The sequence below is a fragment of the Ranitomeya imitator genome, chromosome 9, assembly GCF_032444005.1.
Source record: "Ranitomeya imitator isolate aRanImi1 chromosome 9, aRanImi1.pri, whole genome shotgun sequence".
Taxonomy (NCBI): Eukaryota; Metazoa; Chordata; class Amphibia; order Anura; family Dendrobatidae; genus Ranitomeya; species Ranitomeya imitator.
Genome location: NC_091290.1, coordinates 43067103 through 43084106, shown reverse-complemented (window position 1 = coordinate 43084106; position 17004 = coordinate 43067103). Strand labels below are relative to the sequence as shown.

Genomic DNA, 17004 nt, shown 5'->3' with positions numbered 1-17004 from the left:
ACCCATGGCACTGTAATCTCCCAGGACGGCAGAGAAAAATTCATGAAAGGTTGCAGGATAGTCCAGATGGTGAATATGCAGTCTAATCAACTTCCAAAAAAATTCAAGCTGTCCTGCAGGCTCAGGGTGCATTAGAGTCAGTGCGAACTGTTTGTTGACATTTGAATTAAATTAAATGTTATGGCAGGAGACCCAGGAGGACTCCATTGCTGAAACAGAGACATATAAAGCTAAACTGCAGTTTGCCAAAATGTAGGCAAGTCAAAATCCTTCTGGGAAAGCATCTTGTTGACAGATGAGACAAAGATGGAGCTTTTTGGTGAAGCAAATCATTCTGCTAACGGAATGAGTCCTACAAAGAAAAGAATACAGTACCTACCGTCAAATATGGTGGAGGTTCAAAGATGTTTTGGGGTTGTTTTGCTGCCTCTGGCACTGGGCGCCTTGACTGTGTATAATTCATTATAAAATCTGAAGAGTACCTAAGGATTTTGAGTCGCAATGTAGTGCCCAGTGTCAGAAAGTTGGGTTTGTGTCCAGAGTTGTTTTTATGGATTTTAATTTGTCTCTGACATACTGTGTTGAACCGAGACCCACCTAAACTATACCATTGTAAGAAGTTAGCGATGCACAGGTAGTCATAACTTATGGCAGACAGTCATTTTATTCTTATTTTGCATAACAAAATGCACATACACCATATATTTTAGCAGTGTAACACCATGCTTTTCAATTGTAACTCTATTGCCTGTTCATTAGTTTAATATTGCCACTTTCCGGAAGCTTCTTTAATTGGTTCTCCATAAATATAGGATCTGTATGTAGACAGTCTTAATTTATTTCTCTTGAGGAAACATCTAGTATTGGCTAAAATCCAAGGAGTTATGTGAAGGACCTTTGTCCACCAATCTAACAATCTTGGTCACAGTAAAAGAAATGGACAGCAGTGTTCCGAGCTATTGCATTAAATATAGAGAGGATGCCAGTCAGCTACTGGCTGACGTAGAGATTGTATCATTAAATCCCAATGATGATCTTTTAAATTAGTCTTCTGGTTGCCCAGTGTTGCTTGCCCAATAAGCTTCTTCCCAGTGGACAAAGTTTCATACAGGGAGATAAGAATCAAGCAGTGAGTTTTACCGGGGTCAGGAAGACTAAAAAGAAAAGTCTCATTGAACACGGTTACTTTTGATTTTGCTCGTAGACTTGACTTCTGATGCTTTTGCTTATGTTGATTGCTAAATACATCTATTCTTGCATACACATCTGAAAAGGAAAGACAAAAATATATTGAGATGATAGAATATGACTTTAAAAGTTACATGGCATAATACAAACCCTGGCTCGGACTGGCCCATAGGAGGACAGGTGAATTCCCCGGTGGGCCCCTGTGCAGGAGTAAGTCACTTATCTCTTAACATGGCCAAATACATTTGATTTACCAGACAAAAATAATATTTCAACAATCATTCAACAAACTGCCAACTTATTATACAGAAGCAAAGGTAGAATTTTGGATGAAGGTTATGTAATATTTGCATGCAGCTGAACAGTGGACCCCCAGAGTCAATGTGACTGAGGGGTCCTTGCTTTCCCAGTCGGACACTGTACAAGCCCATAGAGACTCTGCCTCTTTAACAAACTCTTTTTATACACAATCATGTGACTTAGTAGAAAACGAACAATCCAGTACCCTGTCATTAATACCACTTTTCCATCATTTTTCTAACACACCTTTTTCGGAGATGTGTGGTCCTATGTTCTACTGTGAATACAATGTCTTTGAGATTTCCTAATCATTGTTTACTTAATTTCTTTACATTTTACACAGTGTCCCAGCATTTTTGGAATTGGGTTTGAATCTAAAAATGACATTTTGCTACCGATAGGCAGCTTTCTGTGCACAGTTACAGAAATCTGCTAATCAATGCTGGGAATAGGGTTGGACTAGGAGGCACATAGTCAGTTGTCCTGTAATGATAATCTCCTGTTGATAAAACACTGATTGTATTATAACAGCAAAATACAACCCAGTAAGTGACACATCGCTGTAATCAGATACTCTGCTGCTCTTACATCATGTGGCTGTCAGGTTACATAGCAAAAATCTGCTGACTGATTCCTTTAAAACTAGGTAATTTCTGCAGAAAAATCTCTATTTTCTTCTATAGAGCACGCTGTACGCTGCAGTTTCTGGTGTAGCCAATCCAATAGAATGGCCACAGAGGTTTCAAATGTAACCTCTAATGCAGAGGCAAACATAGGCCTCAATTTACTGAACAGGTTTTGCCAGTTTCCTGGTGTAAAACTGCATGATACATCACAAACCTAAAGTTGCACAAATATTTTGTGACGTTTGGCATTTTTACGCCACTCCCGACCAGCTCAACCAACTTTTTAAACAGTTGGTGGCGTTCTGAGAGTGTGTGGGCATTCTGGGCCCTACAATTCCGTCATAGCTTGTCCAACAAAAGTGGCATAAATTATGACAGCCCATGACTGAAGTACATTTTTGGCGGTAGTGCACGGCAGCTGAAAGATGTGCAAATTCTTTAAGAGATACATACCTGTTAAAGAAAGATGCATTGGAGTCAAATTCACCAAATTCTTAAGATTGTCATACAAAATGTCAGTATTATGCCATAGTCTCAGACTGATACACTGAAAAGTATGATAATTATGATAATTCTTTAACATGGTCAATACTTTACACCAGGGGTGGGGAACCTCAGGCCCTAGAGCCATTTACGGCCCTTGATGACCTTTTATCCGGCCCCTGGGCAGAGTCTCAAGGACCGAATCCTTGGGCAAGGAGCTGTGTTTTGATTACAACCTGCCCATTAATTTCTTCTTGCCCTGTTAGCACACACATGCAGTGTTCACTACTGAACACTGAAGAGCATGCAATGAAAGATTACGTCCTGACACCAGTGCCACAGTCAGGATGCACTTTGTGGACAGAGTTTGTACGGCCCCCGAAGGATGGTATAAATATCCAAAAGGCCATTGGCGGAAAAAAGATTCCCCTCCCCTGGTTTACACCTTGGAAACGCTATGTAATAAATTGAATCATAGGTCAGTCTACTGATTATAGACTTACCCCTCTCCTTAATAACGCTGGATGAGCTTGTTTTAAACTTTAGTATCCCAACTTCTATTTTCTGTGCTGTAGGGAGACATTTCAGTGAGATTAGGACCTCTCCTATGATGTCCTGATGTAAAAACAACAACAAAAAATGACACAATGGAACATAGTTACATATAATGAATTAGAATTCATTTTTCTAAAGTCAAAAACTTTTCAACAAATTGAGTAAAATTAGCAATTCGCCCTTTAACATCAAGCATTTTGGTTACTAAGCATTTTGGTAGCCAGAGCGCCGATGATGATTAACAGTTTGGTCCTACAGCATAATTGCTCCACTAGCCCAAACTGTAAACTCAAATGCTGTACCCAAAGAGGAGCGCAGAGTCACCGAAGTTGGCTGGATCCAATGATCTGGTCATCTCTAGAGCATCGCTTACAAACGATTTTACGAAGAGCTTGTAAGTGTTGCGTCAATTGCCTAAGAAACCACCCACCACTGAGTGCATCGGTAGGCAGTAATCTAGGCAACGACATGTAAACTATTGATCAAAATCCCTGTGTTCTTAAGAACAGAGAGTATTTGTAATAAGCGGTAAATACCAAAGTTTATTACACTATATGCATATTGCTAAAAGAATAAAATTTTATTCTGGTAGTTTTCCCTTCAGAAAGCCATACTTTACATACACAAAAATCACATATTTACGTGTGGTTATGTAGTGCGGGATTCAGTCTGGGATAGTAGACAAGGTAGCAAAGTATAAAATACAGATACCAATTAAAGAAATGAAAAATTGTGGGTTATGCTCATGGTTTTTGCTTGATTATTCTCTGAACACATTACACTCACGTGTATTTCTTTTCATGGCACCGGTTCCATTATTTCTGGCAAAATGGAGATAAACAGTGGGATCAGATCACAAACAGTCAATGGGGTAATGTGGTGAGGACAGGAGCTTCGATTTTGTAGGACCTGGACATCTTAAGCTATGTTCACACAGCGTCTTTTCCAGATGAGGGGAGCCCAATTTTTCGATAGGAAACAGTTTCAGGAAGTGCCGGTGATTTTTTCCATAGGTGTCTTTTTATGTGGATTCCAACCAGAATCCACCTGAATAGGTGCTGCAAAAAATGGACATGATGCACAGCCATGTAAAAACAGCATTGCTGTGCTCTTGTTCTGGCTTATGTCACGTCTTTTAACCACTTCAGAGTTTGGAAACCTTGGAGGGCTTAGAAGAAGTAACATGTTCATTCTTCGGGCAGTTTTGATTGGAAACCTCCCACTCTTTTTATAGAAAATGCCATCAGTGTCTCTTTAGGACAAAATCTGCCAGATTTTTCTTCATGCAGCTTTGTGTTAGAAAATTCCAGCTTGTCCGCTGTTGGATTAAAAGTGTTGTGTGCACATACATGCCCAGTGGGGGGAAGGGTTGCACTCTCATCAGCACTGTTTCAATGTTATTGGCTGACTATTTTTTATTTATGTTTTAATACTGGCATTTTTCAGACTTTTTTTTAAATCTAAAATCAACAATTCCGATAGTGCTGTCAATTTTTCAAGAAAAAATGCTGGTAAAACACTCAAAAAGAGCCCTTCCACTGACTTGTAAGCATAGAGCATAAAATGCGGAAAACACCTGAAGAGTAGGCAAGTCACTTCTTTTAACTGTTTGGCGTCTTTGGAAACTTGAAGTGGTTAAAAGATGCTCAAGAAATTGAACGTATGAACAGCAAGTTGTTTTTGTATATATATATATATATATATATATTCATTCTTTTGAGTATTTTAAGAGCCCTTTTTCAGGCAGGTTTTAAAGCGGGCATGCCTGAAAAAAATTATGTGCACATACACATTTATTAGACAAGAAAATACATAAGGCCAACATCTGACCAAAAAGGAAAAGAATGTCCAGCTTCACCGAATCCGTAAAAAATAGTTTTCTTTATTCACAAACTTTGAACATAGAGGATACAGACTTCAGCACGAACCATATGGGTAAGAATCTCAACACGTTTCTGGAGACTAAGCTCCCTTAATCATGACATTGTCATGAAAACTCTTTTTTACGGATTCGGTGAAGCTGGACATTCTTTTCTTTTTTGGACTTTATACGCCTGGACACAGCAGGTCCGTGCTCCCGAAGATTGGTTTATGCATCATGGGTGAGCTGGCTTATTTTTCCAACATCTGACCACCTTTTGTGTAAACTAAAGCCTATTGAGCTGCAAAAGAGTAGGAACGAATTTCAACTTATTGCTTGACTTAGTCAAGTACTTCCTGAAACCCCATTTGCCTGCCGTGGTAAGATCTGAAATAAATTTCTTTTCCTAGAAGATTTGCTCCAGTCCGTCAAGCTCGTTGATCATGTTTACTACGTAAATGCTGATAATGATAAGAGCATACACTAAAGAGGTATCTCCATTAAAACCTTGTTCCAAATGCTGCCATCATCACTGCTATATTTCAGACAGGAAGGGATGGATCACCACCATTATCAAATGGACATCTTGAGGGTGCGGAATCCATTAAAACTTAAGTGGATGAAGATGAAGAGAAAGTATTTTTTAGCAAAATCTCGTATTACTGTGAATTTCTGGGCTCACAGGCCTCCTTCTCAAGTAACGTGAGACATTGCCAAGGGAGAATTTCTTTTCTACTGCTTACATTGTGGTTTTGCTACATTCCGAGCCCTAGAGATATCTGTTTGATGGGGTGGGAGTCTACCCTCTCCTAGTTTGAAGGACTACTCTATGGTAATTTTACGTCTCCTGCGTAAAGGATACAGACATTGGCTGCAATCAAATCAAATAAGTGTATATAATTGGAGTTGTGTCCACATAAGGTGAACCTTTGGTAATCTTTGCTATCTACATGTCATTTGCCTCATTGTACCAACCTTATGAGATTTTCTTAGGGCTCATTTACACAACCCTATTTTTGGTCTGAGTGCTGTCCGGTGAAAAAAAAAGAACAGACAGGCACTTGAACCAATGTTAATCAATGGAGCAAATGAGCAATTTTTTTCACCAGCCAAATCTGCATGTGAAAAAAAAATCCGTGTAGACTAAGGCCGGCGTCACACTTGGCGTAAGACAATACGGTCCGTATATTACGGCCGTAATACGCTGAAAAGTCCAGAAAAAAGTGGTCCGTAGCTCCTCCGTAGGCAGGGTGTGTCAGCGTATTTTGCGCATGGCATCCTCCGTATGTAATCCGTATGGCATCCGTACTGCGTGTTTTTCTCGCAGGCTTGCCAAACCAACATACGGCTATACAAGGGATCCATGTGTAAAAAAAAACAAAAAAAAACATATATACTGTCTATATATCCCAGGCTCGAGTTCATAAGAGGCGCCCTCTGCTGGTTGTCCTCATATGAACTCGAGCCTGGGAGCTTTCTAGGAAAGTTCCCACGATCTAGGGACAACCAGCAGAGGGCGCCTCACCGCAAATGCAGGTAAATATAGGTCATTGACCTACTTTACCTTCATTCTCCGGGGTTTTGCAGCAAGGAGCAGCGCTGCATTAGCAGAACTCCTTGCTGCAAAATATTTTAACCCCTTCAGATGGATTTACATCGTGGGACTTTACAGATCTTCGGAAGGTATGGATATTCTTGGTTTATTATTTTGACTTTGTTACAGATCGAGGGTCTTCAGTGAGTGGATTGAGAGTAGAATAAATTAATACAACAACCTTTGTGATTTTTTCATAAAAATAATTTTTAATAATGTGTGTGGTTTTTTTTAACCCTTTACTAGTATTGGATTAATAATGGATAGGTGTCATAATTGACGCCTCTCCATTATTAATTTGGCTTAATGTCACCTTACAATAGCAAGGTGGCATTAACCCTTCATTACCCCATATCCCACCGCTACACGGGAATGGGAAGAAAGTTGCCAAGTGCCAGAATAGGCGCATCTTCCAGATGTGCCTTTTCTGGGGTGGCTGGGGGCAGATGTTTTTAGCCGGGGGGGGGGCAATAACCGTGGACCCTCTCCAGACTATTAATATCTGCCCTCAGTCACTGGCTTTACTACTCTGGCGGAGAAAATTGCGCGGGAGCCCACGCCAATTTTTTCCGTCATTTAACCCTTTAATTTAATAGCTAGAACGGCCAAATTTTGCATATACACACTACTAACATTAGTAGTGTGGAATATGCAAAAAAAATTGTGATATGAGATGGTTTACTGTATGTAAACCATGTCTCATATCATGTCGGGTTTAGGAAGGAGATAGCAAAAGTCGGTAATTGAATTACCGGCTTTCTGCTATATCGCGCTGGATGAAATATTAATATATATATATATATGTGTCTCACTGACATTATATATATTATACCTATTCTATTGTAAGCTGTCAGTGTGATTTTACTGTACACCGCGCTGAATTGCCGGCTTTTCTCTCTAACAGCGCTGCGTATTTCTTGCAAGTCACACTGCTGGTCCGTGTGTGATCCGTATTTTTGGGGCTTCCATAGACTTTCATTGGCGTTTTATTTGCGCAATACAGTGGCAAACACAGCATGCTGCGATTTTCTACGGCCGTAGAAAGCCGTATAATACTGATCAGTAAAATACGGCAGATAGGAGCAGGGGCATAGAGAATCATTGGGATGTTTGTTTTGCGAGTTTTACGGACGTATTTTCTGCGCTCATACGTCCGTAAAACTCGCAAGTGTGACGGCGGCCTAACACATTCAAATCTAAGGGTGTACGAAAAAAAAAAATGGATACCATACAGAGCCACTGTCTAGCATCTGATTTTTACGGATGCATTGCATTTCTGCAACATGGGAAACTGTAAATGATCCTGTAAAAGATTAATAGCTGCTACTGTAAAAAAAAACAAAAAAAAAAACACGGATCGGATCACAACTAGTAAGAAAAAAACTGTCCTACATTTCTGGATGAAAGCCTGGATGATTTTTTATATGCTCATGTGAAGCTAAACTTAACGTAAAATGAGGTTAAAAAATTAGAAAATTAGGCACAAAAAAACATTTTTTATACCTATTTTCAGGGACAGAGTCAGCAACAGGGGACATCTAGACGTGGGCAAGTATCAGATCTCAACTTCTCTGCAAATCCCAGAAAACTGAACTTTGAGTAGCAATATTCTCTCCCCTTTCAGGTGTTAAATCTCCCAATATTCAGATGTATCTTGAAGACCAAATTCTTATTGGAACCTTGTTTTTCTCAGATTTATGTACACAGTACACCATGATTGTATAGCTATGTAATCAGAATCAGGTGCTTTATCATACTAGTTACTTTGCTAATCTGTTACCCTGCAGGATTCTAAAAAAAAAAGTTGGAGACAAACAAAAACAAAAATACCTTTCAATATTGTATTACAAGCCAGAGATGTAAGAATAAAAGGTGAGTTTACGTTTGTTAACCTGTGGCCATTAAACGATTGCCAGTTATCTGCATCCAAGATTATTGGTGGTTGTTGAATACATTGTTTAAGCTGCATTTACACCAGATGATTATCGTGAATGAAGCGTTCACAGAGTAAAAAGAATTTTTAATTTGCTTGAAAAAATCTTTGTTCTCGCTTGCACATCGTCCAGGGTAAACAGGTGTAGTCAGGGGTGGATTAAGGGCAGCCAGGGCCCCGGGCTGTTCAGACACTGTGGGCCCCCCGGTCATGTGATGGGGTCATGTGACCGAGTCATGCGACGGGGTCATCATATACCTGAACCAGATTATTCCAGAAAAATAGTTGCTGTGTGAAACTATAACATGTCAGACATCCATTGATCTAGTCAATTTACCCTTCAGTTAGGAAGAAAAAAAAACACAATACTATCACCATAAGTGCCAGTATTCACAGGAGATTTGTACTTAGTATGCAGTGTCTGTGTAGAAGTTATACAGTGATCACCGGTGACATTATACACAGGAGCTCTGCATATAGTATGCAGTGCATAGTGTCAGTGTATAGGTAACACTGACTCACCAGTGACGGCTCTAGGTGAAGTCCTTCATCTTTCATCCAGCACAGACCGCCATCACTTCATCCAGCCAGGACTTGTCTCTGCAGGAAATAACACAGTTATCTCGAGCTCCGCTTCCAGAACACATTACTTAATTTTTCACAACTTCTACATTACCCACATGAAGAAAAAGAGGCGACATAGTGTCACTCTACGCAGTAACAGGACCGCCCCCCCATTTAAAACAGTGTCCTCAAAAAATAAAATAAATACATCACTGCAGTAATAATATCCCTTAATTAGCCCCTATGGTAATAATAATATCCCCCATCCTGGCCCCGTGTATCTCATTAATGGCTTCAGCCATATGTTCTCCCATCCTGCCTTCATGAGCATCCATTCTGCCCCATATGATCTCCCCATCCTGCCCCACCAGTCTCCATCGTATCCATCCTGCCCCATAATCCTGCACGATCTGTCTTCAATCCTGCCACAAGTCTTTCATTCTGCCCCGTGTCTCCAATCATGCCCTGTATCTACATTCTGCCCATGTCTCCAATCCTGCCCCATCTGTCTCCAGTCCTGCCCCAGTGTGTCCAGCATGTCTCTGCCCCCAATGTCCAGCATCTCTGCCTCCAGTGTCAAGCATCTCTGCCCCCAGTGTCCAGCATCCTGCCCCCAATGTGTCCAGCATCCTGCCCCCAATGTGTCCAGCATCTCTGCCCCCAATGTGTCCAGCATCCTGCCCCAATGTGTCCAGCATCTCTGCCCCCAGTGTCCAGCATCTCTGCCCCCCAGTGTCCAGCATCTCTGCCCCCAATATGCCCAGCATCCAGCCCCCAATGTGCCCAGCATCCTGCCCCCAATGTGTCCAGCATCTCTGCCCCAGTGTGTCCAGCATCCTGCCCCCAGTGTGTCCAGCATCCTGCCCCCAGTGTCCAGCATCTCTGCCCCCAATGTCCAGCATCTCTGCCCCAGTGTGTCCAGCATATTGCCCCCAGTGTGTCCAGCAATCTGCCCCAGTGTCGCAAGCATATTGTCCCCAGTGTGTCCAACAAACTGCCCCAGTGTCTCCAGCATATTGCCCCTAGTGTGTCCAGCATTCTGCCCCAGTGTGTCCAGCATACAGCCCCCAATGTGTCCAGCATTCAGCCCCCAGTGTGTCCAGCATTCAGCCCCCAGTGTGTCCAGCATTCAGCCCCCAGTGTGTCCAGGATATTGCCCCCAGTGTGTCCAGCATTCAGCTCCCAGTGTGTCCAGCATTCTGCCCCCAGTGTGTCCAGCATATTGCCCCCAGTGTGTCCAGAATATTGCCCCCAGTGTCTCCAGCATCCTGCCCCAGTGTCTCCAGCATTCTGCCCCCAGTGTGTCCAGCATCCTGCCCCCAGTGTGTCCAGCAATCTGCCCCAGTGTCTCCAGCATACTGCCCCCAGTGTGTCCAGCATCTCTGCCCCCCAGTGTCCAGCATCTCTGCCCCCAATATGCCCAGCATCCAGCCCCCAATGTGCCCAGCATCCTGCCCCCAATGTGTCCAGCATCTCTGCCCCAGTGTGTCCAGCATCCTGCCCCCAGTGTGTCCAGCATCCTGCCCCCAGTGTCCAGCATCTCTGCCCCCAATGTCCAGCATCTCTGCCCCAGTGTGTCCAGCATATTGCCCCCAGTGTGTCCAGCAATCTGCCCCAGTGTCGCAAGCATATTGTCCCCAGTGTGTCCAACAAACTGCCCCAGTGTCTCCAGCATATTGCCCCTAGTGTGTCCAGCATCCTGCCCCCAGTGTGTCCAGCAATCTGCCCCAGTGTCTCCAGCATACTGCCCCCAGTGTGTCCAGCATCTCTGCCCCCAGTGTCCAGCATCTCGCCCCCAGTGTGTCCAGCATCCTGCCCCCAGTGTGTCCAGCATATTGCCCCCAGTGTGTCCAGCATATTGCCCCCAGTGTCTCCAGCATCCTGCCCCAGTGTCTCCAGCATTTTGCCCCCAGTGTGTCCAGCATCCTGCCTCCAGTGTGTCCAGCATATTGCCCCCAGTGTGTCCAGCAATCTGCCCCAGTGTCTCCAGCATACTGCCCCCAGTGTCTCCAGCATCCGGCCGCCAGTGTGTCCAGCATCTCTGCCCCCAGTGTCCAGCATCTCGCCCCCAATGTCCAGCATCTCTGCCCAGTGTATCCAGCATATTGCCCCCAGTGTGTCCAGCAATCTGCTCCAGTGTCTCCAGCATATTGCCCCAGTGTGTCCAGCATTCTTCCCCAGTGTGTCCCGCACTCAGCCCACAGTGTGTCCAGCATACAGCCCACAGTGTGTCCAGCATTCAGCCCCCAGTGTGTCCAGCATTCAGCCCCCAGTGTGTCCAGCATTCAGCTCCCAGTGTGTCCAGCATTCTGCCCCCAGTGTGTCCAGCATTCAGCCCCCAGTGTGTCCAGGATATTGCCCCCAGTGTGTCCAGCATTCAGCTCCCAGTGTGTCCAGCATTCTGCCCCCAGTGTGTCCAGCATTCAGCTCCCAGTGTGTCCAGCATTCTGCCCCCAGTGTGTCCAGCATCCTGCCCCAGTGTGTTCAGCATATTGCCCCCAGTGTCTCCAGCATCCTGCCCCCAGTGTGTCCAGCATTCTGCCCCCAGTGTGTCCAGCATCCTGCCCCAGTGTGTCCAGAATTCTGCCCCCAGTGTGTCCAGCATATTTCCAGCATATTGCCCCCAGTGTGTCCAGCAATCTGCCCCAGTGTCTCCAGCATATTGCCCCCAGTGTGCCCAGCATTCTGCCCCAGTGTGTCCAGCATATTGCCCCCAGTTTGTCCAGCATATTGCCCCCAGTTTGTCCAGCATTCTGCCCCCAGTTTGTCCAGCATTCTGCCCCCAGTGTGTCCAGCATCCTGCCCCCAGTGTGTCCAGCATCGTGCCCCCAGTGTGTCCAGCATTCTGCCCCAGTGTGTCCAGCATATTGCCCCCAGTTTGTCCAGCATTCTGCCCCAGTGTATCCAGCATATTGCCCCAGTTTGTCTAGCATTCTGCCCCCAGTGTGTCCAGCATCCTGCCCCCAGTGCGTCCAGCATTCTGCCCCCAGTGCGTCCAGCATTCTGCCCCCAGTGTGTCCAGCATATTGCTCCCAGTGTGTCCAGCAATCTGCCCCAGTGTGTCAGGCAATCTGCCCCCAGTGTGTCCAGCAATCTGCCACAGTGTCTCCAGCATATTGCCCCCAGTGTGTCCAGCAATCTGCCCCAGCGTCTCCAGCATGCTGCCCCCAGTGTGTCCAGCATCCTGCCCCAGTGTGTCCAGCATTCAGCCCCCTGTGTGTCCAGCATTCAGCCCCAGTGTGTCCAGCATTCTGCCCCAGTGTGTCCAGCATATTGCCCCCAGTTTGTCTAGCATTCTGCCCCCAGTGTGTCTGGCATCCTGCCCCAGTGTGTCTGGCATTCAGCCCCAGTGTGTCCAGCATTCAGCCCCAGTGTGTCCAGCATATTGCCCCTAGTTTGTCCAGCATTCTGCCCCCAGTTTGTCCAGCAGTCTGCCCCCAGTGTGTCCAGCATCCTGCCCCCAGTGTGTCCAGCAATCTGCCACAGTGTCTCCAGCATATTGCCCCCAGTGTGTCCAGCAATCTGCCCCAGTGTCTCCAGCATACTGCCCCCAGTGTGTCCAGCAATCTGCCCCAGTGTCTCCAGCATATTGCCCCCAGTTTGTCCAGCATTCTGCCCCCAGTTTGTCCAGCATTCTGCCCCCAGGGTGTCCAGCATATTGCCCCCAGTTTGTCTAGCATTCTGCCCCCAGTGTGTCTAGCATCCTGCCCCGAGTGTGTCCAGCATTCAGCCCCCTGTGTGTCCAGCATTCAGCCCCAGTGTGTCCAGCATTCTGCCCCAGTGTGTCCAGCATATTGCCCCCAGTTTGTCTAGCATTCTGCCCCCAGTGTGTCTGGCATCCTGCCCCCAGTGTGTCCAGCATTCAGCCCCCTGTGTGTCCAGCATTCAGCCCCAGTGTGTCCAGCATTCAGCCCCAGTGTGTCCAGCATATTGCCCCTAGTTTGTCCAGCATTCTGCCCCCAGTGTGTCCAGCATCCTGCCCCCAGTGTGTCCAGCATTCTGCCCCCAGTGTATCCAGCATATTGCCCCCAGTTTGTCTAGCATTCTGCCCCCAGTGTGTCCAGCATCCTGCCCCCAGTTTGTCTGGGGGGGATTGCCGTTTGCAATAAAAAAAAAAACCTAGTTCTCCTCACCTGTCCGCGCTCCTTCGGTGATGCTCCCCCCAGCAGCGCACACTCGCCGGCGACTGACAATGACATCAGACGCCTGCGACGTGCGTGCTGCTGCTGACTTCAGCTGCCAACCTCCAATTGGCTGGCGGCTGTTAACTATTGACGTGCGGGCACGCGCCCACACGTCAATAGCTTTAAACTGCCGCAGCGCCGATAGGGGCCCAGTGAGCAGATAAGACAGGGCCCGATGAGGGCCCCCTCTGCCCACTGGGCCCATACGCCAGTCAGGGTAGTAATGCCCTGATGGCGGCGGTCAATCTGAACGGTTGCCCAGGGTCCACCCCACACCATTGGGCCCTGGGCTACTGCCCAGATTGACCTCATTATAATCCGCCACTGGGTGTAGTGCTGCCAAAAATATGATTTTCCTGTGCACATTAACATGTAGTCAATAGGCAGTCATTTAAAAGCTACATATCGATAAGTGTAAATTGTCCCTAAGATAGGCCGACCATACATTTATGCACACAGATTATATGATTGATATTCTATGGACACAGAACATCGTTCTTGGCAGCACGTTTACACGGGATGATATGCTGCCGAAAAAAGTAACTTTTAAGTAAGTTGAAAAATTAATTCACCTAAAAAACAAGTGTTTTGCTCATTCATAGAGGAATTGCCAGAATGTTTAGAGTGTAGTCAGAGGGCCGTATAAATCAGATCCAGATCGGACCGCACTGCATGTACCGGAAGTAGGTCTCCTGGTCTGAGCATGACTGTGTAGGGTGGAGAGCCAAGCTAGTGGTCTCTTCTGCGTATCTGGGCCGGAACCATAGGGGCTGTCACAAGTGTTTCAGGGGGAACAGATTGTGGACCGGAGCAGTTCAGGGCACCTGACTGATGGGGGCGGGTCCGATATAAATATCATTTTGAGCGGGAAGACGGGACACTTGGCGGGGAACGAGCTTGTGAGTAGAGAGATGGTTAACTCCCTCTCCACGGACCCATGCCCGCTAGCTGTGCCTATACCCCCAGCTAGCCAGACTGCCGACACATCTTCCACTCAGCCCAGAGGGACATCCGCACCAGGTAGTGACCAGGATAGAGTACGGACCTTGGCTCCGCTCACCACTGCAGAGGCACCGCTTAGTCCCATCCTTGTGGTGCCTGCTAAGGACGGCCCGTGCCCGTGCCTGTGACTGTGTCTGCTAGATTGTGTGCTTCTACTGCGGCCTTGCCTATTGAACTTTCTGCTTCTTCTTCTGTGCCGCCGACCATCACCTCTACTCCACCGTGTGCATGGATCAGGAGATCACGTGCTGAAGAATCTGGAGGATTCGTCATCGCAAGGAGAAAGTACATCGCTCATCTGCGGGACCGGATCGGAGACGTCTCGCGCCATCTGCAGCGCCGCTGAGGGGTCTTCCAGTCACCTTCCTCCAGTGCACAGAGACTGATAAGCTGATCCATTATATTCTATTGCATTTGACTTTCCCCCTATCCTCCAATCACATCCTTTACCCCCCCCCCCCCTTCCCGCGTGTACCATAAGGCTGTGTGCACACGTTCTGGATTTTTCACGTTTTTCGCTATAAAACTGTGAAAAAAAACACATCCATTAAGCATCCTATTAACAGAATGCAATCTGCAATTTTTGTGCACATATTGCGTTTTTTTCCGCGAAAAAAACACATCGCGGTAAAAAAGTAGCATGTTTAATAATTTTACAGATTTTTCATGGATTTCCCACCATCTAATGCACTGGGAAGCTCTGGAAAAAAACGCGAAAAATCCACTCAAAAAACGCACAAAAAAACCCATGCAGATTTCCTGCGGAAAAAGTCCGCTTTTGTTCAGGAAATTTCTGCAAAGAATCCTGATGTGTGCACATAGCCTTAATGTTCCTATATATAAAAAACGTTAACCCTTGCTCTGCCTCCTGTGTCTCACTGCATCCTACGCACCTACTAGCATCCTACAACTGCTTCATGTATTTGCATATAGCGATCACGCTCGGGAGAGCTGCCAGCCAGTCCATGTACTGCGCTCCAATCTCGGTCCAATAAATACGCCCGTCAGATTGCGCCCTTAGACCGGTCGATAGTTAGGAAATGAGCACTCCTAGGAACGTTCGTTGCCAAACATTGGCCGGTATAAATGGGCTCCAAGCTCAGAAGATCATGAGATTTCTCATTGTTCTGCGATTTGTACCACAAAATTAGAATACAGCTAAAGAAGAAGAATAAATGCACCATAGTGACGAACCACGATGGTTGACATCAGCTGGCCATTTATTACATGCGTTATAGTAAGAGTTGTCGTACGAGCAAATACATATTTTTACAAAATGTTCAAAATTAGTTAAAAAAAATTAGAAGCAAGAATTTTAATGATTTCTTGCTGCTCCCATTCCAATTCTGTGAAATCCCCACAATGATTCGCTATAGCAGTCACATGTCCCCAATACAGGAAATCATCGCTGCAGCAAAATGAAGAGACTGGTGGGGAACTGAACAGCATTGGAACAAAAAAAACTAAACTATTTGACCCAGACAGACAATTTGTACCCACTGGTCGACCCTTTCAGTGGCCTTTACGTAATACTATAGCGTTCTTTAGCAGTAGTCCACTCTCAACAGCTCACTGGAACTGGTGGTGGCCAAACCCAATCTTCACGGCAGCTCAAAATTAAAGGGGATTCTGGGCTGAAATTTTTTTTTTTTAAATGTTGGGGAAAAATATGAGATGTTGTAAGGAAAAGGAAAAAACGAATATCTAACGTGCCCAGCAAAATGGACAAAATTCAAGATCCTACATGAACATTACCACATTGATGCGTCTTAGGCTTTATTCACACATCAGTATTTCATCAGTATTTGTATACAAAAACCAGGCATGTCTCCAAAACACAGGACAGGTGTCTATCTATCTTTCAATTACAAATTTCCCTTACCTTGCTTTCAAAGATCTTGAACTTAAATGTAACATAACTTTAGATTAAATTTAAGAAGAGAATTAATGTTAAAAAGAATATTTAGTTTTACTTATTTCGTTGTCTATGGTCTAATTGGTAAGTAAGCAACGCTGTGAAAGTCAAATGTGCAAATGTGGCACTTGATAACAAGACAGGCACGGCCAGTCAGAAAGTCAACTTTCTAACAAAGGGCTTATGTCCTCATATCTTTATGATAATGATTGGACAAGGGAAACCAAGACTAATCCAAGATCAAGAGAACAAAATGTTATTCATTAACTTCTTAAAAGATATAAATCATATCTGATACACATATAGCACTATCCAATGTGGCTAATCAGAAGGAAAAGTACATGATAAAAAAAAATTACATAGGAACTTTTACTAAAGGTACCTTCACACTGAGCGACGCTGCAGCGATACCGACAACGATGTCGATCGCTGCAGCGTCGCTGTGTGGTCGCTGGAGAGCTGTCACACAGACAGCTCTCCAGCGACCAATGATCCCGAGGTCCCCGGTAACCAGGGTAAACATCGGGTTACTAAGCGCAGGGCCGCGCTTAGTAACCCGATGTTTACCCTGGTTACCAGCGTAAACGTTAAAAAAACAAACACTGCATACTTACCTTCAGCTGTCTGTCCTCCGGCGCTCTGCTTTCCTCTGCACTGTCAGCGCCGGTCAGCCGGAAAGCAGAGCGGTGACGTCACCGCTCTGCTTACCGGCTGGCCGGCGCTGACACAGGATGCAGGAGGGGTGCAGAGAAGCAGAGCGCCGGGGACAGACAGCTGAAGGTAAGTATGTAGTGTTTGT

At 45.5% G+C, this 17004-nt stretch overlaps 1 protein-coding gene across 3 annotated transcripts in view; it reads right to left on the bottom strand.

Annotated features, from left to right (window-relative positions):
* Positions 1–645: 645 nt before the first annotated feature.
* The window catches only part of LOC138649767 (synaptotagmin-1-like), a 102994-nt gene continuing 86635 nt past the window's right edge, over positions 646–17004 (bottom strand). For all 3 annotated transcript variants that reach the window (XM_069740430.1, XM_069740431.1, XM_069740432.1), the window contains exons 9-10: positions 3101–3212; positions 646–1266 (exon numbers count right to left, since the gene is read on the bottom strand). In XM_069740430.1, coding sequence (XP_069596531.1) covers positions 965–1266; positions 3101–3212 — 414 coding nt within the window. In that variant the 3' untranslated portion in view covers positions 646–964. The remainder of the gene's footprint in view (positions 1267–3100; positions 3213–17004) is intronic.